Source organism: Mauremys mutica, chromosome 5 (assembly GCF_020497125.1).
Source record: "Mauremys mutica isolate MM-2020 ecotype Southern chromosome 5, ASM2049712v1, whole genome shotgun sequence".
Taxonomy (NCBI): domain Eukaryota; kingdom Metazoa; phylum Chordata; order Testudines; family Geoemydidae; genus Mauremys; species Mauremys mutica.
In genome coordinates this window covers 6900800-6927970 of record NC_059076.1, presented here as the reverse complement: position 1 = coordinate 6927970, position 27171 = coordinate 6900800, and the positions used below count along the sequence as shown (strand labels likewise).

Here is a 27171-nt window from a genome sequence, read left to right as displayed (position 1 = left end):
CTTGTCCCTTTTTAGCTGTCTGCCTTTACATGATGTAATTGAATGGGACTTTTTTTTCATTTGACTGTTTCTCATCAGATCCTACCTGTATTTTATCATCTTTCATCCTCTCCTCCTTACTAGGACACAGAGAATCTCCATTAGTAGATCCTCCCCTAAGGGATGTCTCTGTCCGAACCATGTTCTCCTCCACCCCTGTCAGCTTTCCCCCAGCCCTTAGTTTAAAAACTGATCAATGACCTTTTTAATTTTAAGGGCCAGCAATCTGGTTCCATTTTGGTTTAGGTTTATTTGGTTTATTGTAATTTCAGTGGTGTATACCAACTACCATGGTTTCTGAAGCTATTCCAAAGGATTAGCCTTTGAACTGAAACATACTGTTTTCATGCAAGGCTCAGGAATCTTTCTGGAATCCAGATACATTATGAACTTCAGACATACTGGCATCACCTATCCCCTCTACAGATGCTATTCCCTGGTATCATCTTAATAATTCATTGTCAGCCTGCGCTTTTATGATTTTGTTTTTTTGAAGTTTCAGACTACAACTTCTCCATTTCCTTTTGGGTTGTAGTTTTAATTTTGTTGGGTCTTATACCATGAAAGTCACAGTGCTTATAACTATCCCTGCTCTATGACACGAAGGCCAGCTACTTCCATTATTTATTGTTTATTTATTCATTTATAGGGCTGTCTATGACATTCCTCACCGTAGTACTGGAGCACCTCAAAATATTCACAATATATCAAATGAAAGGTCTAGCTCCCTGCCCTTTTCCTTAAAGCCCTGTATTTGTTTGACACAGATAGAGGCTGCTTCTTGATCACTTCTGCATCGGTTGGTCCCCAGGGAGTACCATTATAAACATAAGGCATCTATCGATTCATAGCTTGGCAGGCCAGAAGATACCACTGTGCTTATCTTGTCTGACCTCTGCATGACACAGACTAGACAAATTCACCGAATAACCCTGGGCCTTTCACTGACAAGGTTCTTCCCTGTCACACTGCAGTTGAGGTGTGAGTGGCCTGTGACATCTTTATTACAAACAATAGATACCTGTACTTCTGACCTGCTTACACCGTGTTCATCACTGTGGTAGCTGATACCCAGAGCCTCAGTGGTATTTAGGAGCCACTGGTTTTCATTGGGAGTTAGGCACCTAAGTACTATTGAGGATCTCGGCCTGAGGGTCTGCTGTTGTCTATTCATCCCTCTTCTCTCCTCACCTCACCTCCAGGATCAGGAGGGTGTTTTGTCTGCTTTTTATATTGATCTAATTATGGGAAATCTAGGAAGCAGCCAGATGATCCCTGCAAAGGGCTGGGAGACTTTGATTGGAAGGGGTTCTACAGAAGGGAGCTTGGGTCCCGTTATTGGTCCCGGAGCAGAGAGAGAGAGGTACAGAGTCAAAAGCCTCTGGCCCTCTGAAGCCTGTGGGGGGCAAGGGGAAAGCTCAGTTGTGTTACTTTGCCAGCTTTTTGCTGAAATTAGTAAACTGTGCCCTGAAAGAAGGGCCTGAAAGAGACCTGGCTGAGGAGTTAGCCCTTCCTGGGGTGGGACAGATGTATTGCCATGGGCCACCAGCTGCAGTGCCCTGCAATTCACCAATCAGGCGGCTTTCCGAGAGAGTGCCATCACCCCTCAGGGTTACGGCTCTCTCCAGACATTGTGGTTGCAGATGCAGTGGTGACCTTTGAGCTAGCCTGGCTGAGTCTGTTAAGCACTCTGAATATTAAGAACATGATTGCAAATTAAGTATGTGATTGTAGCATATAGCAGTGGGGTAGGATCTCTAAACATTTTGTGAGGTCTCTAGTGGCATCCACTCTGCTCCACCTTTTAGAAGCTGCCAAAAATCAGTCAGAGCAGTGTTGTTTATGCAGCCGGACTTTGCATGTCTGTTGTTAAACATTGTTATTTGGGACCCACCTGTGCCCTGTGCTTTCTTCAGATTGTTTTTATATAAAGAGCAAGGCCAGAATAGTGATCGTGTAACTAATGACTGTGACATGATAAATGCACACAGGGGGCTAACTTTAGGTTGCATGGGCAGCTTTAATTCTGATTTGCCTACTTTTGATTGTTGGCTTGCTTGAAGCTGGTTTTTAGACTGAGCTCAGATAGCGATGAATTCTACGGGCTTAGTATGTGCAGTAGGAAGAAATATTTGCTTTACATTTAAGTGTAGCTGTCATTAACTTCACAAGTCACCACATGTCCCCAGAGAATCCCCTTGCCCCTAGCCCATGCTCAATGCGTGGGATGGGGGAACACAAAGAGCTCTCCACATGCCTCCGGCAAGCACCTTTATACACCCCAGGGGCATACAACGCCCCCAAAAAGGGCAGAAGGAGGTTATAACATGCCCCTCCCCACCCTGCACAGACCCCCTGTGCACTTGAGAGCTGGCAGAGGGGCTGTGACGTCTTATGGCCCAGTTCCTCCTTGAGCTCCTTCTGGGCAGGGCGAGGCGGCTCTATGTTGCTTCCTACTCAGGACAGTGTCTGGACAGCACAATCTCCAGCATACCATTATATGGAACAGCTTAAAAAGAAAGGAGTGGTCAGCTCTTAGGGTGCCCTGCCTCATCTTACATACCATATCTTTATTCAGTACTCTCTGGAACTCCCCCTTTTCTGCACAATTTCACCCCCACATTTCATTCCTGCTTTTCCTGGTAATTCACCGGAAGCAATTAGAAAGGAGCGCAATACTGCAAATGAGGGCTTTCCATTGTTCAACACAATGTAAATATAATAGGTCCTGTAGTATTTACTATTGGGGCAGCTGCAATGGCCCCTAAAGTGCTGTTTTGGCAGCCAGGGGTTGCGAAAGCATAATAATGCTCCAGGCACATCCCTTTCCTGTGGCCATGCCAGGTAGTGGTGGAGTTCCTGACTCCAAAATGATCCCCCACTGGCCAGTATCAATCCCATGTTGCAAGTTTCCACAAAGCGATTGCCACTTGCTTCTCTGCTGTCCGTGCAGCTCTTATTCTGGAGCCCCTGCAGTGGAAGGCAGGGGTGAGCTCCGAACGTAGATCCAAGAATGTGGCCTTGCACATCTGAAAGTTCTGCACCCACTGCTCATCATCCCAAGTTGCATGACAATGTGATCCCACAGTCAATGCTTGTTTCTAAGGTTCAGAATTGGCGTTCCACTGTCTGCAGCTGCTTCGTGAATGCCACCAACAACCTTGAATTGGTTCTCACTGTGTTCCTCAGAAATCTGTCCTCCACAAAATTGTCACATTCCCCACTGATTCGGTTCTCCTTGCAGCTCTGGAAATACCAGAGGATTGTGTGCCCTGTGCATGCAATGCTTATGACAATAGTGCAGAGCAGTGCAGGCTCTGTGCTTCTGTCAGAGATGGCAGACAATGAGAAGGGCTGAGTGGGTTTATGAGATTTGTTTTAAAAGTGCAAAAATTATGGGCTATGGACGACATTATGGGATGGATAAAGTTGCATGATGGGCACTTAAGATCTCGCTCCCAGTCATCCCTGCGTGACTCATTTCTGCCCCACTGTGCATTGCCAACACTTCCCAAAAACCAGCACACTGGATGATGGCCAGATGCACACTGGGATACCTTCCCATGGAGCTACAACACATGCACTCTTGGTGAGCATGAGCGGCGCCAATGCAAAGAGCCAAGCATGCACGTGCACAAATGGTATAATAACAGGGGCTGCTTTATGCTGATGTAATTTGCATCGACCAAGGTTTGCAGAGTAAACATGGCTTTAGACTCCTCCAGCTCTGTTCCATGGTCAGGAGTCATTTACTCACATTTTCTGCCCCTAGGTATTGTGAATATTCACCTATCTTTTCCCCTAAAACCACTGCTGTTTCCTCTTTATCATCTGTCACGGAGTGTGGGGGAGTCGGGGCCCTGAACCCCAATTCCTCAGTCAGACGTGACTCTCAGCCAGCCAGTAAAACAGGTTTATTAGACGGCAGAAACACAGTCCAAAACAGAGCTTGTAGGTACAGGAAACCGGACCCATCAGTCAGGTCCATCTTGGGGTAGGGAGCCAGATCCAGTTCTGGCCTCCCTCCGTTTCCCCAGCCAGCTCCAAACTGTAAACCCCCTCCAGCCCCTCCTCTGGCCTTTGTCTCTTTCCTGGGCCAGGAGGTCACCTGATCTTTTTGTTCTCCAACACCTTCAGTTGGCACCTTTGCAGAGGAGGGGCCCAGGCCATCTGCTGCCAGGAAACAGGGTGTCGGCCATTCTCCCTGCAGACATCATCACACTGGCCCTCTAGGGCTCTGCAGCAATCACACACCCTTATCCCACCACCTAGATACTTAAGACATGCATAGGGAAACTGAGGCACACACACAGTATTCAGAGAAAACATGAAGAGCATTCCCATTTTGTCACATCATCTCTAGCCTTACAAAGCTGCCTAATCACTTTCACTTGCAATTCACTCTAAAGAGTAGTCAGTTCTGTGCTGCTTCCTTTCGGTCGTCCATTCTACCTCCGTTATTTGCATCTTTATTCCATTTAATTTTCAACATTCTTTTCTTTTCCTCTCTTTCATCTCTGAACTTTGTTGTACCTTTTTGTCTGTATGCCCGTCACTGTACTGCATTCTCTCTCTATTGTACCAGCTTTCTCTAAAGCATTTTGTGATGTGGCCCCTGAAGTATGCTACATAAAAATAAATTGTATTCTATTGGATTCCTTTTCAAATGTGTTTTTTTAATTTGCCTTTCCCCCCCCCCCCCAAGGGAAATGCAGCATCTTAGCAAGAACAGGCTCTTTTCATTAATTTCATATGCTGGAGTGAAGTACAGAACACTTGAATGTTAAATCCATACATTTGAATCAATTCAAAAGCAAGTGACTATAATGCTTCTCATATACTCACCCAACATGTAAAAAGAGAGATTCCAGGATCCTTTTACAGAAGGCAATTAGTACATTTTATCTATATTGCTTTTTGCAGATTAAATTCTAATGCTCTGAAAGCTTCAAATGTAGTGTAAATAAATCAAACTGAGCCATCGGGCACACCTGCCTAAGTGCACTTGCAAACATTCTCCCAGCTGTCAAAGGAATTGTGAAGTATTCTGAACCAATGGCCATCTTCAGGAAGATATCACTGGACCTGTTTCAGGAAGAGCAGTTCTGAAGTCATGGAACAAACTACATACTTAGACAATCAGTGTGAGCCAGCAAATGCTACAGGGCTGTGAAAAATTGGAATGATGGACAAATGTTCCAGGACTTCCTTGTCTCTTCCATCAACATTTAAAAATGACATTGGAAATTTAATTAGAACTGAAACCTACCATTTGTGTTCATGGTATTTATAGCTTAAAGAAGATGTATATTCTTCAACAAAGAAGTCTTCTTGGTTGGCTTCCTGAGTGAAGTCCACAAGGATAAAGTACCAAATACATATATTTTAAGTGACATTAATTATACCTGGGACTCATCTATTTGGGTCACATTTTCTTGATGGTTGATGAATGGACCAAACTTAGCCAGTGGATTATGTTACTAATAGTCTGCATGCCAGTAGCACAAGGAATGCCCTTACAAGCTGATCCTTCTTACCATGTCTGTCTTGTTTTAGCATCTTTCCTTTACTTCAGCAGAGCAGCATCCTGTGAACAGCTGGCTCGTTTGCCCATGGCATGTTTCAATGCTACTTCTGTGGTGATTTTTAATGTAACAATTGCTTAATGCTGGGCGTATTTCTTTTACAGCTTCTCATCTTGCTAAATCAGTTAAAGTGAATCTTATGAAAGCAGAAGTTTAACCTTCACTTGGAGAGTGAGCCAAAAACACTATATTGGGATAAGTAAATTAGCTATGGGCAGGACAGCTGTAGATTAGTCTTGATTCCAACTTTGGGCTTTCATAAAATATTCAAGTTAACTCTGACTAAATTAGATAGAGCAGCATGATGATAGATGAAATTCAGTGTAGGTCACTGCAAGAAATGCATGTTGGAAAAAAACAATGTAAGTACTTATTTTGATAACATGGTAGCGATTAAATAGTTAAGGCTGAATCTCCTTTGCTGTCATGAGTCATGCTAACCATTGATCAGTCCAACTGAAAATTGGCATAGGTGTTCCCTTTTCAGGGTAGTTTTTTTATTTGCCATAAAAAAAATATTAAGCAAGGTTTGGTGGAGGTAGTTTTAACAAGGAGGTGTTTGGGAGGCTTGATAATGTTTATTTGACGTGATAAAACAAACACAGATTGATTTAGGACTTCAGACATGGCGATTATAGTAATCCTCAAGCACTAGAATGCCTTTGTGTAGCTTTCAGAATATTGCATGGATTTATTACAGAAAGATAATGCGTATGGATGCAGAGACACATGTATGAGTACAGGGTTGGGCAGAGTGCATGGGAGCAGGGAAAGCACTCATCCTGTAGAGAGCCTAAACTCCTCAGTGTAGATTCTTCTTTCCCACCCTGCTACAAGTGTCCTGTGGAACTCAGGAACAGAACCTGTTTTCCCATTCCTCAGACTTTTCTGAGACATTCAGTTAAGTTCCTTATTGGGACAAAACTAAGACTTTTCAAAATTTTCCACAGCAGAAAAGACCGAGCTCTCCATCCTAGAACAGCCCACAGCCCAGTAGTTCAGGCCCTTAGCTGGGAGACCAAAGTTCATGTCTTGACTCTGCCTGATCCTCTCCAGCCCAATGTGTATCTAAGAAGTCCCTGTGCTATCTGGTTTAGAAGAGGGACTTGACTGCTGCAATCACCGGGCTATTGGCTACTCTGGGATAGATCAGCCTCCGTCACTCCTCTTGAAGCTTTGTATAGATAATTTAGTATCCACTGAGTGAGAAAGAGAGACTGCCTCTAGAGTCTGCTGAGAAGATGCAGCTCCCAATCCCTGCTCCAAATCAGGGAAGGTTGGGACTCAAATCTGTGTCTGCCCATAACTAGTGAATGCTCTAATCACTGAGCTATTGGCTATTCTGGGACAGTCTTTCTTTCTCTTGGTGGTTTTGATCAGAAATTACCTCCTGCACCACAGAAACCTTGAAACCAACCCTTTCCCGTGGAAAGATTTGGTTTTGACTGTCTGTTACAGCTCCATTTTGTTTCTTAAAGCTGTCCCCTTACTCCATTTTGTTCTTGTTCTCCTCTGTGGCCGCCCCTCCCTGGCTGTTAAGTTGTTTACCAGGGCCTCTGCCCTTCTCAAAGGAGGGCCCCTTAAGTTGTTTAACAAAAGCCATTGCCCTTCTCAAAGGGATGGCCACTTGTGCTAAGTGGGACCACTGCCCTGTTCAAAGGGTTAGTCCTGTTATCACCTTGTTAAAACCTAGGCTTGGTGTAGGGTAGGCTCTGTTCAGAGCTGCAAGACCTATTGTGTTTTTAGGATCCTGGGCATGAGTCATACCTCTGGGCTCAGGGCTAGTCCAAACATGTCTTGGTGGCTGCCTGCAGTTTTTTTTTCTCTGCCTTCTCTCCTACCTGTAAGAGGGGGAGCCAATCAGAGTTACTGGTGGGAAGCTGCCAGGGTTTGCCTTTATAAACAGACATTTTTTGAACAGACTTCAGAAAGGTTCTTGCATTGCTGCCTGGTCTGATCAACCAGGGGTTCTGGGGGTCCTTTCTCCGCTCTCGTTTTATTTTTGAGCGTACCCCCGTTTTTTAACCCCCCCCCCCACGAACAACAAATTTTGCCTGGAGATCTCCTGATTATTGTGAACGAATTGAGCCCTCTCTGCACCCTCTGATGCTGCTGTGCCTGCTTCTGCCCCTGCTGCTGCCTTGTAGGATGGTAAGAATCCCTCTGTGAAACTTTCTACACTTTTATTTTATTATTTTAGCTGCTGGCTCTGTCTCCCCAGCACACAGACTCAAGCTAAACCTTGGTCTGTGTTTTAAAACCTCTCTCTTAAACCCCTTGGCACTCTGCCACTGAAAATAAGTTTGTGCTGCTGCTAAGTTCTGCTCCTGTGGGCTTTGCCTTGGACTGTTTTCAGCTGTAACCACTGCTGCAATCACCCCCCCCCCCTTGGAGCTGTGTCCTGGACACACACCACTCAGCCCTCTGGAACTATCCTTAGCATAAGGTGCACCCATTAAGTTAAGTTTAGCATTATACTTTGTAAGTTAGGCTTAGAGAATTGTTGCATTGTGTTTTGTTACTTGCTAATTTGTGTAGTCTTGGTTAAGCTAGATCATAGATAAGATTTTACTGTGTTCTGTACAATTGTAATTAAGTCTGTCTTCCCACTGCAAACACCACCACCCCCCCAGCTTCTCTGTGTCCTTCTACCTTGTTACACTCTCTCTGCTGCTTAAAACTTGCAGCCTGTTTGTTCTTCCTAGCCTGTTTGCTCTGTGTGTCTGTGTCTCTGTGCTCCTACTGACAAACCTCAATTGTATTGCTGAAGTCTAGCACAAAACCCCACTGGTTACTTTTTCCTCTCTGATACACCTCACATTCTACATTTACACCACTGTGACACATTTTACCTAAAATTGTTTGTTATTTAACATATTTTTCCATAACTGTTAGTTGGTTATATGCTGCTGTGACACACCTTTTTACATAGAAATCGCTAGCTACCTGTTACAATTATACCTCAGTGTTTAACTGATTACCCACTGTATTGTATCCTGCTGTGTTGTACTGTTGGGATCAAGGAGATGCGGAGTCAAGAGGTTTGTTAAGCAGGCGTCCCGAGCTCTCTTGAGCTGGGTTTTTATTAGTAATTAGAACAAAGAGCATGAGATCATAGTTACTTGTAACATATTGATTGGTTCACCCATAGCCATCTCCCTTTGTGCAATATATCATAATTGGTGAAGGGGCTACGTGAGCTATTGGAGGGGCTACGTGCGCTATTGCCTAGTCTGTGCTTAATCAATAACCTGAGCATTGCTTTACCTTAAGCCAGGAGTAAATGTAATAAACATGTGTGTGGTTTGCCAGCACAGCATATTTTCACTACATCTCCCCCTTTTTGTTTTTAAGCAATTTGCAGGCATAATGAATGCTCTGTTTTGTATTAAGTCGTTGCCAAGGGCAGCCATGGACAAATAGGCTAATAAGTGAAGGAATACACTGTAATATGCAGCAACAAACTATTAATCCTGCAGCTATAACAATAACATATGCAAACATTTGCTTTAGCCAGGATAGGTCTGGCAGCCATCCAGTAAGCCAGTCCCAGAATCCTGAAAAACCAACATCCATAGTAACTTCTTTTGTTAAATTATGTAGCTTTACAATTTGGTTGTGCACTGCTTTTTCATTATTGCTTAGGTTAAAGCAACACATACCATCCAATTTTTCACACCCATAATGATGTTGCATTAAAAGATAATCTATGGCCGCTCTGTTTTGCAAAAGTCCATGTCTTAATTCGCCCTGTTCCTCATTTAACAAGGCTAGAGCTTTAGAAGTTGTATTTAAGGCTTTTACTGCCGAGCAGGCTAAGGCGTTAATGTTTTTACTGTTTCGTGCCGCCAGACCGGGCACCCCAACCAGGGATACGGCCAGCGCAACGTATTCGGCCTTACTAATTAGGGCCGCGTGACTATCACAGCTTTCATCAAGGAATACACTCCGTTTTGTTTTAGTAAGTGGTGTACCCTTAGTTTCCTTTTGAGGCAAAACCAAAGACAGCCTACTAAGACAGCATGGAGTTTCATGACTGATGTTGGCTGGAATGTAGTTAAAGGTATATCCGGGGCAGGACCAGAACCAGCCCCTTGGCAATTGTAGGTACTCATACATATATGATATATTAACCATACTTGAGCAATTGAAGTTCCCTTTTGGGAATTGAATACAAGTCTTTTTGGTACAATTAACCATTCTAGCACAACTAACATTAAAACTAGCAACATGCGGTGTTAACAGGGTAACGGCAAAACGCGGTTTGTGCGTTAGTCGATCTCCCCAATTATGGTACCCGGGGTACCCTAATTCCCTAAGGGTAGAATTTTGTTCTAGAGAATTATAAAACCATGTATCATTGTTGATGTCTTTGGGATTATGGCATACTGGTATTAGGCAAGATCCTAGCACCTCCCCCACCGCCCTCTGCTCCGTTAAGCAGAAGGTACTTTGGTTTAAAGTCTTTGCAAATACCTCCCATATATTAAGATGAACCCCCCCAGTCACTATCGGTCCCCCTTCCGTAGGGACAGTAGTTAAACTGAAAATAATTATTGTTAACAAAAGTACAGAATTGGCATTTAAGGAGGCTATTAATGCCATCATATAGTTCTCTGCCGTTTTCTCTTGTCCTGTTTTTTCCAACAGTTGTTCAGCCTGATTAGCTAGGTTCTTTACTTGGCCCCATGTGGCAGGTGCATTTCGCTGGCCCCCTCGTTTTCGGCCCGTTGTTACTTTTCCTTGTTCATCATATAAGTGTATGTTGAAGTCAGGGATGGGGTTGCTCAGTCCCTGATGCCACGCCATCCTTGTATGGTCGAACGTATCGTGCAGGTACCCAGAGCGGGCCGCTTGGTGTTGATACAGCTGCGTAACCGCGCCCCCAGGTGATTAGTGGCACAGGTCCGCTCCACTCCGGGCCAGGTAGCTGACGATAGGTTACCTTTGGAGCAGGAAGAACTTCGGTCGTCTGATAATGCCGTTGTGCCCTGGTGAAAAATTGAGAATTGAAAGGTAATAGATTTAAATGATTGAGTGTAAACAGTACTTGAGCCAGCCATTCTTCCTTTTCTGTCAGGCTGCCGGGGACAATTCCCCCTTTCTGTTTTTGCCGCAGGAGGGCAGTTTTTAATGTGCGATTAGCTCGTTCTACAATGGCTTGTCCTTGGGAATTGTATGGGATGCCAAAGGTATGCGTGATTCCCCATCGCGTGCAGAACGCTGCCATCGCTGAAGAGCAATAGGCTGGGCCGTTGTCAGTTTTTAAAGCTGATGGCTTTCCCATCACTGCAAAGGAACGAATGAGGTGATTACAGACGTGTTTGGCTTTTTCCCCTTTTTGTGGCGTTGCCCATATATAGCCAGAATAAGTGTCTATGACTACATGCAAATAGGACCAGGGAGCTAATGGTGGGAACCGAGTGACGTCCATTTGCCACAATTGGTTTGCACCTAGCCCCCGAGGATTTACCCCGATAGCGGGTCCTGCGAGGTTTCCAGTACACTCAGGGCACTGCTGAATAATCGCTTGTGCATCAGATAGTGGTATGGAAAATTGCTTGGCCAATGCCCTAGCATTTTGGTGATGTAAGGAGTGACTTTCCATAGGAGAGCAGGGGAAAGCCTTTAAGGCGTTATCAGCATAGGCATTGCCTTGTGAGATTTCTCCGGGGAAAGGCTGATGACTTCTAACATGTGCGATAAAAAATAGATGTCGTCGGTGACGTAATATCAGTTGTAGGGAAAGAAATAAACCAAGCAAATTATTATCCAAAGATGCAGTAACACAACTAGAAGCAATATTACTAACAACATTGGCAGCATACAAACTGTCTGTTATGAGGTTAACTGGTTGATCAGAAAATGTGTTAAAGGCAAGAATTAACGCAGCTAGCTCCGCACGCTGAGGAGAGCGTTGCGGTAAGGTAAACTGGGATTTCCACTGGTCATTTTTCTTCCAAGCAACCACCCCTCTGGAGGGGCCACCATCGGTGAAAATGGTAAGAGCTTCTGTTATGGGAATGGGAGATACCAAGTAGAATACTTTCAGTGGAATATGCTGAGCAACTTGGAGACGAGGATCCTTGGGAGTATGGTAAGTTACGGACCCAACATAATTGGCTAGGGCTATTTGCACCTCCTCCGAGTGCATACATGCAACTTCCCAGGTGGCGATGGGGATGGGGATAATAATGTTTACTAAATCCATGGCAAACAAGTTTAGTGCTCGATTGCGTCCTTTAGTGATTAATTGAGCAAACATTCCAGACAATGGGACGAGTGTGTTTTTGTGTGTGTGTGGTAAATACATCCACTCGAGGATAAATTCTCTCTCACTTGTATGTTGAAGTAATGCCCCCATGAATTGCTTAGTGTCCCCAAGAATGATTAAGGACGGGGGCACGTCAGGTACTGCTCTATCTACCCACCTTTCTGCCATGGCTTCGTTGACCTTATGCACTACCTCCCGTTGTTCGTTTGTTAGTGATATTATGTCTCCCGGTTGCTTTCCTAATTTTAGGGCATTAAACAGTGGAGTTAGCATAGAAGTGGGAATCTTGTAATACGGTCTTATCCAATTTATGGATCCCAGAATTTGCTGTAGTACTACATATGTTAATTTGTTTGGCAAGGTAAGTTTTGGAAGTATGGGCATGGAGTATGCTGCAAGCATTTTATGACCTAAATATTGAAAAGGTTCGGATTCCTGTATTTTTTCCGGGGCTACTACCAGACCCGATTGACTTAAGATATCCGTTAACTCACTTTTCCATGTGGTGGGTAGGGGCCTACCGGCTATTAAGATATCATCCATATAATGGTATACAAGTAGCTTTTTGAACTTATTTCTGAAAGGTTGAAGAGCAGTGTTTACAAAATACTGACACATGGTAGGGCTATTTAACATGCCCTGGGGTAACACTTTCCAATGATAACGTGTTGTGGGTTGGGCATTGTTCAGGACTGGCACTGTGAATGCAAAATACTTTCTATCCTTTTCCTGTAACGGTATTGTAAAGAAACAATCCTTTAAATCAATTATTGCCACCTGGTAGTCATAAGGGATTAAATTTGGATTGGGGAGGCCACACTGCAGGGGGCCCATTGGTTCTAGTATTTTATTAATTTCCCTCAAATCGTGAAGGAGCCTCCATTTTCCTGATTTTTTCTTAATTACAAAAACAGGAGTATTGTACGGGCTTGTAGTATGCTCAATGTGTTCATCTTTCAATTGTTGCTCAACTAATTGCTGCAAAGCTTCTAATTTTTCTTTAGGTAATGGCCATTGTTCTACCCAGACTGGTTTATCAGTTTTCCACTGTAACGGAAGAGCCTGAGGCTTACTCATCTTCCAAAATCAGTTTCGCCCCTATCTGTTCTAACAAATCTCTTCCCCAAATGTTAAACTGTAAAGGCAATATGCAGGGTTGAACATATGCTATTATGGGACCTTGTTCCTGGGATTTTACCGGTAACCATTGAGAGCTCTTTTTAGATGCTTGGCTTCCTCCTACCCCAAATACCGCAGGGGCTATCTCAGAGGGCCATTTAGGTTCCCAATCCTTTTCAGCTATGACAGAAACATCCGCCTCTGTGTCCAACAAACCGGTCAGCCACTTACCTTGGAGGTTATACTTACGTTGAGGTTTGTGCAGGGATATTCGGTGTACCAATGCCGCCACCTGTGGGTGAAAGGAAGAGTCGCCGTCGCCTTCAGTACGGGTTGATCCAAAGCCTCCTGTACGTGTTACCTGTGATTTTTCTCCAGGGAGCTCATATGGCAACAGTATCATTTGTGCCCAGGAGTCCCCTCGTCTTAAAGTAAAAGGCAGGTGACTCCAATACTGAACATATATTTTTCCCTGATAATCAGCATCAATCACTCCTGGAACTACCATAATTCCTTGTTTGCTTGCTGATGACCGAGGGAGTATAATGCCCACCGTCCCTTCAGGAAGGGGCCCTTTTAATTGAGTAGGCATTAAAAGAACTTCCCCCGGTAAGAATGAGGATTTTTCTTCTTGATTATACAAGTCTATTCCAGCACTGCCGGTCGTTGCCGGTTGCGCCCTAGTCAATTCTTCCGCCCCCATTGTTTTTCCAGGGCCCGGGGAGGGCCCGGTTATTGGTTTCCCTGCCCCAGTCCTGATCGACATTGATTTGCCCAATGATACCCCTTGTTGCATTTAGGACATTTTTTGGAGGGCCTACCCCCTTCCTGGGGTTTTCCTTTATGTGCTCCCCCTCCAGGTGCCCTACACTGGCTTTTAAAGTGACCCGGTTTTTTGCAATTAAAACAATTTCCTGTGGGTTTATTACCTTGTCTTATAGCCCCCGCCAAAAGAGCCATAGCATGGGTTTGACTACCGACATCCGCGCAAGCCTGAATCATGTCCGCTAAAGTGTACGAGGGGCGATGTATTATAGATTGCAGTACCTTCTTGCAATCAGCATTAGCTTGCTCATAGGCCAGTCGCCGTAAAAGCTCTGTCTGTGCCTCCTCGTTATCAACCTGCCGCTGTACTGCTTCCTTGAGCCTATCTATGAACTGCGGATACGGCTCTGCAGGCTGCTGCCGGGTGGCTGTGAAAGACCTAGTCGGTTTCCCACTTACGGGAACCCTTCTGAAAGCTCTCATAACACTAAGTTTAGTACGAATATATGTATCTGGGTCTAACTCCAACTGTCCCTCTATAGTGCTAAATTGGCCTGCTCCATAAATCTGGTCAGGCGTGGCAGCTGGGGTTGAGTATCCCACAGCAGCTAACCTAAACTCACTGTCCCACACCATATACTGGGCGGGGGTCAGCACCATACGAAATAAGTCTTTCCAATCTTGTGGAGCCATAATGTAGCCATTTCCAATTCCTTCTAAGATGCCTGCCACGAAATTAGACCTGATGCCTGTCTCTGTGATAGCTTTTCTCACCTCCCTCAGTACTGTATACGGTAGCGCCGTCCACTCTCTGGCGGCATTGCCCTGTGCATCGACTCCTGCCGCTATAGGCATTAACATGGGCAACTCTCCCTCCCACTGATGTTCTTCCTCCAAATTCAATTCCCCCGTCTCACGCGCCAACGCAACCGCCGCCCGGACGCAGCCCCCACGATTCCCCCGGAAACAAGGCTGATCAGTTCCTTTATTAACGGAGGGATCCGAGGGCCGCTGCCCCGTATCCGACACCGCAGGTGCTGGTGGTAGCACTCGCGGGTACGGAGGCGGTGTCGTCAGCGCGAGAAGCGGGGCGGCAGTGAGAGACGCCTGTGGCCCCAGTTTTCCCACTGCCTCAGTACAGCGCTGCCACATGAGCAGGTGCTGTACTGCTGCTCTAGGTTTCTCAAAGAGCTGTGTTCCTATCTTTTGCCAATCTGCTTGCTGCAGGGACCCCTCTTCGGGATACCAGGGGCATTGGCATTCTATTTCCTTAACAAAATCCTCTACATGCCGCAGCGTAACCGCTGGGCAACCGCTCCCCTCAATGAGCTTAAATAATTCCTTAGCATGAGCCTTTTGTGGCACTGATTAATCGCTCCCCATACTCACGAGTGGCTGTTTCCAGCGGGTGCACCTAGACTATTCCAGTCGGATGAGCAGGGGTCCTCGGGATCCGGTGTATCACGTCGGGGTCACCAGATGTTGGGATCAAGGAGATGCGGAGTCAAGAGGTTTGTTAAGCAGGCGTCCCGAGCTCTCTTGAGCTGGGTTTTTATTAGTAATTAGAACAAAGAGCATGAGATCATAGTTACTTGTAACATATTGATTGGTTCACCCATAGCCATCTCCCTTTGTGCAATATATCATAATTGGTGAAGGGGCTACGTGAGCTATTGGAGGGGCTACGTGCGCTATTGCCTAGTCTGTGCTTAATCAATAACCTGAGCATTGCTTTACCTTAAGCCAGGAGTAAATGTAATAAACATGTGTGTGGTTTGCCAGCACAGCATATTTTCACTACATTGTACCCCACTATTGAAACCCCCTTACTGTTCACCAAAAAGAAACCCCTCCCCAGTTGTCTACCTTAACAAACCCCACACCCCTCACTATTGAATTTTCCCTGTTTTTTGCATTTGCTTAATAAAGTTTATTTTGCACCCCACCCGCGTGGTAATTGCTCCCCAAGATCCCATATACCTGCTGGCAGGGACATTGACAAATTGGCATTTTCTGATGAAAAACCATTTTGTCCAAACACTGTCTAACTGTGAGGGGAAGAAGAGGAGTTGGGTGGGGGTGGTGGGTCAGACCCCATTGAACTCTGCCGGGTAATAAGCTGGAGAACCTCCAGAGCAAATAAGCTTTGTTGCGTAGTGAGAAGCTGGACGGAGCTAGGGAGGGACTGACCTTGCAGAGATTATTTTCATTACGCTCATTAGGTCTGAGGCACCTTGTCCTCCTGCCCCTCTCCAAGTGCCTCGGGGCTCTGCAAAGGAGTGGCTGTGCGCATGGGTTCAGTGTATCTGCAGGCTCGTGTGGACTTTCAAATATCCACCTAGTGACCTAGACCTAGGCGTGGTTTACAGCAAGCAAAGCGCAAAGAGATTCAATGGCAAAACCCCTCGCTAGCTGGTGGTTAAGCTAGTGGTACATACTTACCCTTGTAAGGGAAAACTAACGAGACTGTTGGAACTCTGATTCTCCCCTGTCCCATGCAGAGCTTCATTACAGCTCCCTGACTGACAAGCTGCATCTGCTCCAGCACCAGTATAAAGCAGAGTAGCCTCGGTCCTCCTCTCACTCATGCTAGCTCTCTCTGGTGCCCAAGCTACCATACTCCAGTTAAAAACTGGTGGTGCTCAGGCTCCTCCAACAGCCCCGATGTGTCCCCATGCCACATAGGGGTTAGGGAAGTTGACCTGAGAGATGGCTATGCAGATTTTACACCAGTTCCCTGAGGCTGGGGAACTTCTAGGCTGGCCCGTTAGGCAGAGAGACTCTGTTGCTGGAGTTTTACAAAGTCAAACACTAGAAAACTAGGAAATATGGATTCACATAAAACTCCAGCAAAAAGTTGGACAGTCTGAAAATGGCCCATTAGGTTCTTCAGTCAACCTGATCTCTGCCCTTATATCCCCGCCACCCAGTGCACCCTCCGTGTAAGGTACACACGTTTCTACGGAAAGCGTCATCACAACTGCGGTGCTTTACATCTAAAATTAGTGGCTGCATTAGGAAACCTGATGTTTGGGACAGCTCCAATCCTGTATATGTTTGAGGTTTACCCATGCCATCAGCATCCATGGATGTCCGTAACAATACCTCCCCTCAGCTCCTGGAGCAGGGTATACAGAGTCTGAGGCATCAGCAGTTGCAGGGATCCTTGTCAGGGTGGTAAGTAAAAACATAAGGCCCCGATTCTTCTCTTACACCCCTTTCACAGCAGTGTCATTTTTAATTTACTCCAGGAAATCAGACCCTCCAATGTCTGTAAAATGTCCAGTGATTGCTGCAATACTTCGGGAAGATGGGGACATGGGCAGAATAGACTTTTGGTGTGTGAGGTGAGATGATGTTGGTTTCTTGGCAACGGAGGGTGAATATGTTCTGTGCTCAATGTTTTGAATGGCTTCAGTATAGATACACAACTTGGCAATTACAGAGCTCTTTGGGACGGGACTGCCTCTTCGGTGTTTGTTCTGCACCTAGACCAGTGGGACCTGATATAAATACTGACCTACAATCTAATACAGTGTCAGCACTTTGTGGATTTTCCAAAGCCATGAGAAAACCAGGGAACTACGTAACCTTCAAAATACCAGTGAAAATGGTTTCTATAAGGATGTTATTTCATACACCAATGTGTGTTTTTAAAAATCACCCAAGTCTTATACTGATACCATTCATGGGATTAAAGATAATCATGAGAGTTTGGGCCACAATCCCAGAGTCTGAAACCCCGTCTTTGATGAGATTTTCAGTGTCAGAGTTGACTTTTCATTCTGGCATGGAAGACATTACAGCTGTGATACAGGGACCAGCAGACTATCATTCATTCTGTTCTCAAACAGCGAGCACATATTTCCCTTTGCGGGCTAGCCCTAGTGGGAGCACAGGAGGGCTGTAACAATGAAAAACGTGTGCACGGAAAGGATGTGATTTAGATTGGGATTTTTAAAGGTTCCCAAGGGATTTAGGGACCAACCTTTCATTGGAATTCATTGGTTAGGTGTAAAATGAATTATTTGTTTATGGGAGTCTTCTGGAAGACTCCAGCCAGAGAGGTACTGCATCTACCATACAGACATAGCCCAGAGTGTCTCCTAGCTCTGCAACTTGGTAGCTTCAGTCCCATTGCAAGTTGTGGGAAATGACAGCCATTTTGAGCAAGGGAAAACTGTGAAGTGATACAATAATAAGAAAGATGGGGGAAAATCACCTTTAAGAACTTGGCTTAGTTACAACCTACTTTCTTTAGTGAAATTCAAGGAATGCAGGTGATGAGCTTTAACTACATGTGAAGCATGAATGATACAAGCCAGCCATTTGTGAGCAAACGGGGTGTGTCACAAAGTGACTGGGCCTCCACCTTAGCTGTGATAAGCTTAGATCATCTCCCCAGGTGGGAAGAATGAGTAATAATCAAGGAGGTAATCAGGTCATGTGATTTAATTTAGGCCAGGCCTGGGGATATAAGAGAGGAAAGGACAGCTGCCCAGTTGGCTTCTGAGGGAAGGGAACCTAGGAGGGGTGGTGTGTGAACTTCTCCAGCTAGGCAGGGTTGGGTGTACTGGGTAGGCCAGAAGCCTGGGGAGCTGTGGATGGGTGAGTGCTGCAGGGAACAAGAATGACTCCTGCAGGATCTGCTTGGTTGTAACCCAGCTCTGGAAAGGAGGGCTGGGGATTCCTGACTTGAGGTATGTGTGAGCTCTGAGGGGAAGACAGACTTTCAGAGAGGAGAAAGTAGGCCCAGCTTAGAACTGGAGTGAGGACTATGCAGGTTTTAATAAGAAGGGTGCTGCCAGGGGAAGACTTGGAATGTTTGGACTGTGGACTTCTTAAGGGGCCTCTTCTCAAAGGAGAAACTGAGGCAGGGTCCTGCAGAGTCACCCTAGGCCATGAGGGGGCACTTGGGAGGTGGCTGACCCTATTACAGCACAAAAACCAGCTGAGACTGAGAAAAAGGCCCACAGTTGCCTTCTAGCTAGCTTATTGGTTGACATGAATTTTAAGTGTGCCAGATCTGAGTGAGCGTTCCTTCCTGGCCACAGTAGGACTGCTATCAGGGGAATCCTAGCTTATGCTGCTCTAGATCCTCAGCTGTGTTTCAAGGTCCTGGAGCCTGATTGCAATCCAGCTGCTGTCCCAGTGTTCTGCCCCCTACTCACTCTCTCGGGCCCCAGGTCTTCTGCCTGGCACCCCCTTCCAAGTGTTGAAACCTGCTGTCCACCCACATAGCCCCTCTGGGTGCAGTGCTGACACTGTAGGCTCCCCAGGACTCTCACCGCTCTTCCAGAATGCCACCCACCAAGTGTGAAGCTTTGCTTTGCAGTTTAACGCTCTCAGGGGCATGCAGCTGTTGTGAAGCAGTCAATAGACACATTCCCCAGTCACACAGCTTTATATCTAACCCTGTAAAGTGCAGGAGAGTACAGACCATATAAAACACCCTAAAGGAGATGGCTTTCACCAGTGCACCCTTTCCTGGGGTGATCAACTGTGTGCAGGCAGGCAGGTTGTCCCCATGGCCCTCCCTTGTCCTAATCTGGTGCAAAATGGCCATCTCCCTCATAGGAGTCCCTCTATAGACTCCTACTGGGGTCACCTGCTCCTGTTCTGTGCTTTGGTAGCTTCCCATTCCTCTCAACCCCTCTCCCTTCACACAAGAGGAGGTGTGTTCTCCCACGTACAGCAAACCTATTATCCCAAGGTTGGTTGGTTTGACAAGACATAATTGAGGGGCTGATCCCCCCCCCACACACACACACGACACAACCCTGCAAACTTGGGGTGGATCCACACACATATCAGCTTTCCAGCACATAGCAACTCCATAAAGGCATCCACAATTCAGAAGTGGTATAGACAGGCTGAGATGAAAACCCCTAGAACACTCAGTCTTTTCACACACCTAATGTGCTGCGGGCTTTGTAAAGACAAAGTGTGTTCTTCTTACCGAAAAAAGGAGATTAGATCCCTGCTTTAAGTGAAAAATTGAACCCAACCTTAATAAATGCAGAGGCGCTACCAAGCCTCTATAATAATAAAGCACAGGTTAAAAATAACTAGTGTATAAACCATTTGGCATATGTACAAGTGTTTCTTGGCAGGGATATTATGGATACAAAACTGTCATCACATACATTTGTGCACCTGTTACATTCATTTCAGTAAAGATGCTCACACGCTCTCATTTTACATCCACATGCATACAAGGTATGGACAACTTTACTAAAGTGAATACAACATGTTCACACTATCTGAATGACTGAAATACAGAGTGGGAATGGTTTCGGTTTTGGATACAGATTGTCATAATATGAAGTATTTAGCACTTTCCAAGTTTCCCTGCCTTTATTGCTCAAACTGAAATAAAGTTCTGTTTTCCCCTTTAGCTGATCCTATCATCGACTCTTTCAAACATTATAAATGGAATAAGATAAATTGCCAACTCTGCCCCCCTCCCAACACACCAATCTCTATTGTCAATACAGCAAAAATACAAGTAAGAACAGCCAGAACCCTGCCATCATAATGCAAATATGGCAAAACGTATAAATCAAACCGCCAGGAACCAACCCCCTTCCTGGGGACAGAGGCTAGAGGCATGGGGGAATCAAGAGGAGCTGGCCCCAGATTACCAGAATCAGGCTCCGGCTTGGACAGTTACTAATAATACTCATTTGTATTCATGTCTAGGGACTTCAGGCAGCACGAGGCCCCTGCAGAGCCTGTAGCCTTAAGAATAAGACGCAACAGGTGAGTGAAACAATCAGAGGGAAGGAAAGAAGGAAGCTTGAGGTACCGATCATAGAAATGTGGTTTGGCATAGACTAGTCATGTGCAATTTATTGGTGTTGCTCAGCAGCAGAATTCTTACTAGTGCATCAGATTCCCTCCACCCTCCTGAGAAGGACTTTTTCCTCCCATCTGCTATCCCCTAATCTGGCATGTGGCTCTATAGGAGGCAGCCTGGTGGGCCACTCTTGAACATGGGTGATTAGGGAGTGCTCTTTGGTGTAGTGTGAAACAATCACCACCCTTGGGTCCTAATCACCTGCCACTTCAGAATTTACAGGGCACTCTGAGACTTCTCTCTCCAGCATTGTTATATCATGGAAAATACACAGCCCCAATCTCTCTCTATTTCCTTTCCATTTACCAACCCTTGTGACAAGGCTAGTCATCCAGAGCTCCTGTATAACACTCTACACCATTATAGTTCTCTCACTTTCTCTTTTTTTAATCAATATTTTAGGTTATTTGTACCCTAGTGTTTGGCTGGTAAATGACCATGTTTCATGCTTACTAAAAAAGGGCCTAATCCTGGATTCTTTACCCTGGCAAAACACATAGTGAAATCAGCCAGTCAAAACCTCAGCAGGCTTAATTTGCAAAAGGACGACAATGTGGTATCGCTATGTATGCACAACACATTGCGAATCATTTGTAAGAGCAGTTTTGATACATTGAGACTTGCACTCTTAGGGTATGTCTACACTACGAAATTAGGTCAATTTTATAGAAGTCAATGTTTTAGAATTTGATTTTATACAATCTATTGTGTATGTCCCCACTAAGAGCATTAAGCCGGTGCAGTGCATCCTCACTACTGCGGCTAGCATTGACTTACAGAGCGGTGCACTGTGGGTAGCTATCCCACAGTTCTCCGCTGCCCACTGGAATTCTGGGTTAAGCTCCCAGTGCCTGACGGGGCAAAAACTTTCTTGTGGGTGGTTTGGGGTACATGTCGTCAGGCCCCCCTCCTTCCATGAAAGCAATGGCAGACAATCATTTCGCACCTTTTTTCCGGGGTCCCATCCACCGGACCCGCTCAGCCCACTGCCGGTCTGGGGCTCCATCTGCCGGCTCCTGCCAGCCGGGGTCACGCTCAGCTGGCAGACCTTGGTGAGGTTGATCAGGGGTGCCTGGACAGACATGGCTATCCTCCTCTTAGAGCACCGAATGGGAGTGACTCCAGTTCCTTCTCTTCTTTAAGTTTTGTCTCATGGAGATTCAGTCCTGCCTGGAATATCATGCGAGCTGGAGGCTTCTGCCTCAGGCTGCTCTCCCAGCCAGCAGCACCCGCACAGTCGCACCTACCCCAGCCTGCCCCTTGCTCCCATGGCTCATGAAGCCTGGACAGGAGTAAGGAGCAGTTCAACTTGTGGAATGACAAATCCAGAACGAAGGATCGCACTCCATGGGCCACTTTAAGACTATTTCAGAGCCCTAGATAGTCCCTATAAAAGGCTTCATGAAAATTTCCCCCCGCCCATAACAAAAATGTTAATTTATCAGAGCAACTGAAAGGATAAAGACTATAACTCAGAGAGAGCTTCCATATTATTTAACTCATAACTGATATAATTCAAAGTAAAATTTCTAAGACTAAAAATGCAGGAGGGGAGTCAGAAAAAGGAAGTGACTTGTTTCAAACCAGGGCTGTTTTGTGTGTTAGATGAACATGATAACCACTATGCTACGGGGCTTTCGTGTGTTAGGTAAATGTGATAACCACTACACTATGGAGCTTCTCTTTTTTGCCACAGACTTGCCAAATGCACAGGAATGTTTTCTCTAGCTACAGAAGCTACCCAATGCAACGTCTATATCTATGGCCTTCCTGCTCACAAAGCGGTCATGCCCCTGCCCAAGGCTGACACAGCGTGGACTGCATGTGAATCAATTTTAAGAGCCCTTTAAGTCCACAAAAATAGCTTAGTAGTGTGGATGGGTGCAGGGTTAAATCGATCTAACGCTGCTAAATTCGACTTAAACTCGTAGTGTAGACCAGGGCTTAAATGATATACAAAACCCATTTGCACTCAACCATATGCACAAATGGTATTTGTGAGTATAAATGCTATCAATTTTGCAAACTAAATTCTAGGGCATGCGAAAAACAGAAATCATATTTAGAAAATTCTACCCCAAAGCTATGATCTGAAGTATATGGCTTGAGGTACTGGAAAGAATGAATGTCAACAACTGGAATTAATGTCATGACTAAGCCAATGTTCTGCAGTACAAGAGCAAAAAAAAAATGAAACAATTGTCTAATCACTGCTTTTCCCCTGGGAGAAGGTCCTAGAATTGTTTTCTTTGGGAAAAGTGGGTTTTTTTGTGAATGGGTGAAATGCCAATTACATCTTTCTCCACAAGTAAGAACTCTGATTCAGAATGAGTAAAAAGATTTTCCATAACTCACTGCACTCCATGTTGAATTTGTTATACAATGGGTAATTTTAATAATTATTTCATTATTAGTTCACTTTTTATTTAATATAACCCATCTGTCCAAGCTAGCAATACTAGAAAAATCTCATCTCAGATAGGATACCAGATGTTTAATAAATGGAGAATGTGTTTTATCAGTTCATTGTATATGAAACATGATACTTATGGCATAAAATGGAACAATTCAAGGCTATTTCATCTAGATTTTGCTGATGACATCACTCTTATCAATGAAGATGCCAATGGACTACAAAACTGCACACACCAAGTAAAAGAAGTAATGGAGAAGATAAATTTGAGATACAATGCAAAGAAATGTGAAGTCATGTTACCGGGGATTACAGGGACAGAAATCAAAATAGAAGAGTGTAGCAGGGTGGACCCTGCTCCTGCCCGGAGGGGTTTAAAAGCAGCCTGGCAGGGCTTGAGAGCTGCTGCTCTCAAGGCTGGGCTGATTGAGGGAGTGGCTGCAGGTGAGGCCATGCCCCAAACTGAGCCACAGCTGGCCCCTATAAAAGGCCAGGGAGGCCAGAGGCCCAGACAGTCTTCCTCTGCCTGAAGAGGAAGAAGGGCCTGGCTGCAGGGGCTATAGGCAAGGTACCTAGGGTGAAGCAGGGCTCGGGAAAGGTTGAGGAGCTGGGGAGCTCCAGCCTGGAAAGCCCCAGGCTGTGGCCTAGCAGAGGGCCAACAGGTACTGGGGGTTGCAGAGGGCAGCCCAGGGGTAGGCCAAGGCAGCAGGTCCAAACCCAACCCTGCCAATGATGAATAGGCTGATACTGCAGTCTGCCCCAGGGTGTGGGGCTAGACAATGACTGACAGTAGCCACATACTGAGGCAAGATAGGGATAGAGGGTGGGGGTTCCCTAAGACAAAAGGGGAAGCCCAGAGCGAAAAGGGGTTACTGCCAGGGGGCAGCACCCCGGAGAAAAGGGGCACCGGGTCCAGGGAGGGACACGGGGGCCTGAGAACAGGTGAATCACCGGCCTGCAGAGGGCGCTCCGGTGCTGAACAGAGCTAATTTCCAGAGCAACCAGTAGGAGGCACGCGGGGGTGAGTCCGACCCGTTTACAAAGAGAAACTGGAGAAGATGGACAATTTTAGGTATCTTGGAAGTAAGATCAGCCAAGATGGTGCCAGTTCCGAGGAAATAAGAAGAATTGGGATGGCAAACGCTGCTTTTGGAAGACTCAAAAACATCTGGCAACTCAGAAACATCTGGCAACTCAAAACAAAGCAATTGTTATCACCATCACAACATATAGCAGTGAGACATGGCAACTTACCAAGAAAGATACGCAAAAGCTAGATGCATTTTATCACAAATGTCTGAAAAGAATATTGGGAATAACATATAGAGATAGGAAGATGAATGAAGAAGTCAGAAAAATGACTGGACAAGGCACTCTCTCACAAATAATCTACAAAAGACGACATCAGTGGCTAGGGTATGTGCTGAGAATGGAAAAAGAATGCTTACCAAATAGCATCCTTGAATGGAAGCCAGAAAACGTAAGAAGAAAGAGAGGAAGACCACGAATACCATGCAAACAAACAGTTCGGAACGAGAGAAAGGTGGAGAGAAAGGCAGTTGATAGGCAAGGATGGCAAATGTGGGTAGCCCAATGTGCAGCAAATCACGGGATGGACTAAGGTCTAAGGTAAGGTATATGAAACTATTAGAATTGGCCGCTAGATACACAAGGCTGAGCCACATGAAAAACAATACTTCTATCGCATTTGAGGCTGTAAGAAAATACTGTACATATCACAACTCTATAGGGATGTTAAACAATGAACAAATTGATTCAGTTCCTTTACATGTAGGGTTATTTAATTCCATTTTTGGAATCCATCAGATGCAAGGCTGATTTTATTACAAAGCAATATGTTAGTGCAATTGTGGGTTTCCTATTGAGGATGGATAGTCAGAGTATTTGAGCTACATAGAAGTATTATTCTAAATGCTGTCAGCCTCACTGTTGATATGATGCAGGGGTGCAATAAAAGTATGTTACAATGACATGCAGCTTTAATGTGTGTCACAATGAATAAACTCTCCCCCACAAGTACAGTTTAAAAAATTGAATGGGAAAATTGAGTTTTGCCAAATCCATTCATGCAATAGCACTAGGACTGTATGGTTATTCTATTAAGTATTAATTTTATTTATGAACAAATACATGAAGGATAGGAATATTGGCAGGCATTTTCACTCCAAAACTGGGAGAGAAGAAAGATGGCTAAGGGCTTGGCTTGTATAGCAAGTTACTATGGTGCAAGCTCAGGTGTGAATCTACAGCACGGTGCTTTGCCATGCAGTAATGCCCCAGGAGGATACCACTGCTGCAGAGTGCAAGTCCCCAAGTATACTAGGCGACACACCAAAACTTTCTCTGCACTGTCGCAGTGTCTGTACAGCACGCTGCTGTGCTGTAATTCACACCCAGCACCAGGACTCACCGTGAGGCAAGCCCTGAGAGCCCCTGTGCCTGCATAGCGAGGCTGGGCCTGGGGCTGTGGCCAAACTGTCCAACGATATCGCACTGATTTCAAACACTTTTCAGGATGGTCTTTTTTTTTTTAATAAAACTTCATTTAAAAATCCCAGTTTTCAAGAGTTGCTCATGGGCGCCTGAGAGCGCATACTGCATGCTGAATGGCTATACACAGTGTACGTGGGTGCAAAGATGCTTGCAGTACGTCAGTCTCTGGCTTACTGACATGGCTCATTTCCACGTGCCCATTGAGCTACCCTCGTGCCCCACTCATGAGGGGCTGTGGAATAGTCCCCGATTGGAAATCTGACCTTTCCATCACAAAGGACCAAAAGGGCATCTGGCATTTCGATCAGGCTTCAACCAGCCATGTGCCTGCACATGCAGGTTTGGGGAAAGGAGGTCTCTGCTTTTGGGGACGCCGGTCACCTGAGATTTGGTTCTTCTTAAAAAGATTGCTGGAAGTGAGCAAGTAATGCCAAACCTACTTGAAGTCCACCCTTTTGGTGGCTGTGCCTATCGACTGGGATGTAATATATACACACACGTACCTGTAGCTAATGGGCTAATTCTGGCAATCATGGTGTAAAGGGGATCAGAAACCCCTCAAAGACTAGGAGGAATGTCAGAACTTTCCTATCCCGTTTGCCCATTTCCATAGTCCTGAAGAGAGACCACTCCCCTCTTCTAGTGCTACAGAAAAATGTGCTGAGACGCAACAAAGGTCAAAGGATGTGTGTCTGCTCATACAACCTGTACCCCAACAATGGCTCAGTTCAGACTAATCCCCACTCTCAAGAAGAATTCTTGCCCTGTGGTAGGAGTTTGGCTGGCAGGAGACGGCTGCACACTGATCTGAGAGGTTATTTCAAATGTGAGAATTTTTGGTCCGTGTTCGGGGAAGAGCTAGAGTGAGAGCCTCTTCACTAAACCTGCTGCTATCAGCTACATGGATTCCTGGCTGATTTTCCCTGACCCTTGCCACACGTAGGCATCTGAAAGTGACCATCAACCTGAGCCTAGACCAATCCACACAAGTGGTCCATTTCCTAGACACTACTGTGCTAATAAACGATGGTCACATAAATACCACCCTATACCGGAAACCCACTGACCGCTATACTTACTTACATGCCTCCAGCTTCCATCCCGGACACACCACACGATCCATTGTCTACAGCCAAGCTCTAAGATACAACCGTATTTGCTCCAATCCCTCAGACAGAGATAAACACCTACAAGATCTCTATCAAGCATTCTTAAAACTACAATACCCACCTGCTGAAGTGAAAAAACAGATTGACAGAGCCAGAAGAGTACCCAGAAGCCACCTACTACAGGACAGGCCTAAAAAAGAAAATAACAGAACGCCACTAGCCATCACCTACAGCCGCCAACTAAAACCTCTCCAGCGCATCATCAAAGATCTACAACCTATCCTTAAAGATGATCCCTCACTCTCACAGATCTTGGGAGACAGGCCAGTCCTCGCTTATAGACAGCCTCCCAACCTGAAGCAAATTCTCACCAGCAACCGCACACCATACAACATAAACACTAACCCAGGAACCTATCCTTGCAACAAAGCCCGATGCCAGCTCTGTCCACATATCCATTCAAGTGACACCATCATAGGACCTAATCACATCAG

General features: G+C 45.5%; 1 protein-coding gene across 4 annotated transcripts; it reads right to left on the bottom strand.

The window, feature by feature from the left end:
* Positions 1 to 8861: 8861 nt before the first annotated feature.
* LOC123370759 lies at positions 8862 to 15208 on the bottom strand. 4 transcript variants are annotated; one of them, XM_045017549.1, is made up of 3 exons: positions 15172 to 15190; positions 13267 to 13309; positions 8862 to 10615 (listed from the first exon to the last, which is right to left on the bottom strand). In XM_045017549.1, the coding sequence occupies exon 3, from the start codon at positions 10431 to 10433 to the stop codon at positions 8952 to 8954; it is 1482 nt and encodes a 493-aa protein (XP_044873484.1). In that variant the 5' UTR covers positions 10434 to 10615; positions 13267 to 13309; positions 15172 to 15190; the 3' UTR covers positions 8862 to 8951. The 4 variants fall into 4 exon arrangements, with proteins under 4 accessions (XP_044873484.1, XP_044873488.1, XP_044873485.1 ...); XM_045017553.1 differs by lacking the exon at positions 13267 to 13309 and having other exon boundaries at positions 15172 to 15208; XM_045017550.1 differs by lacking the exon at positions 15172 to 15190 and having other exon boundaries at positions 13249 to 13425.
* Positions 15209 to 27171: the final 11963 nt, after the last annotated feature.

Bases quoted from the DNA above. Each gene is read 5' to 3' on its own strand.
- LOC123370759 (XM_045017553.1), bottom strand. From the start codon at position 10,433: ATGGCGTGGCATCAGGGACTGAGCAACCCCATCCCTGACTTCAACATA.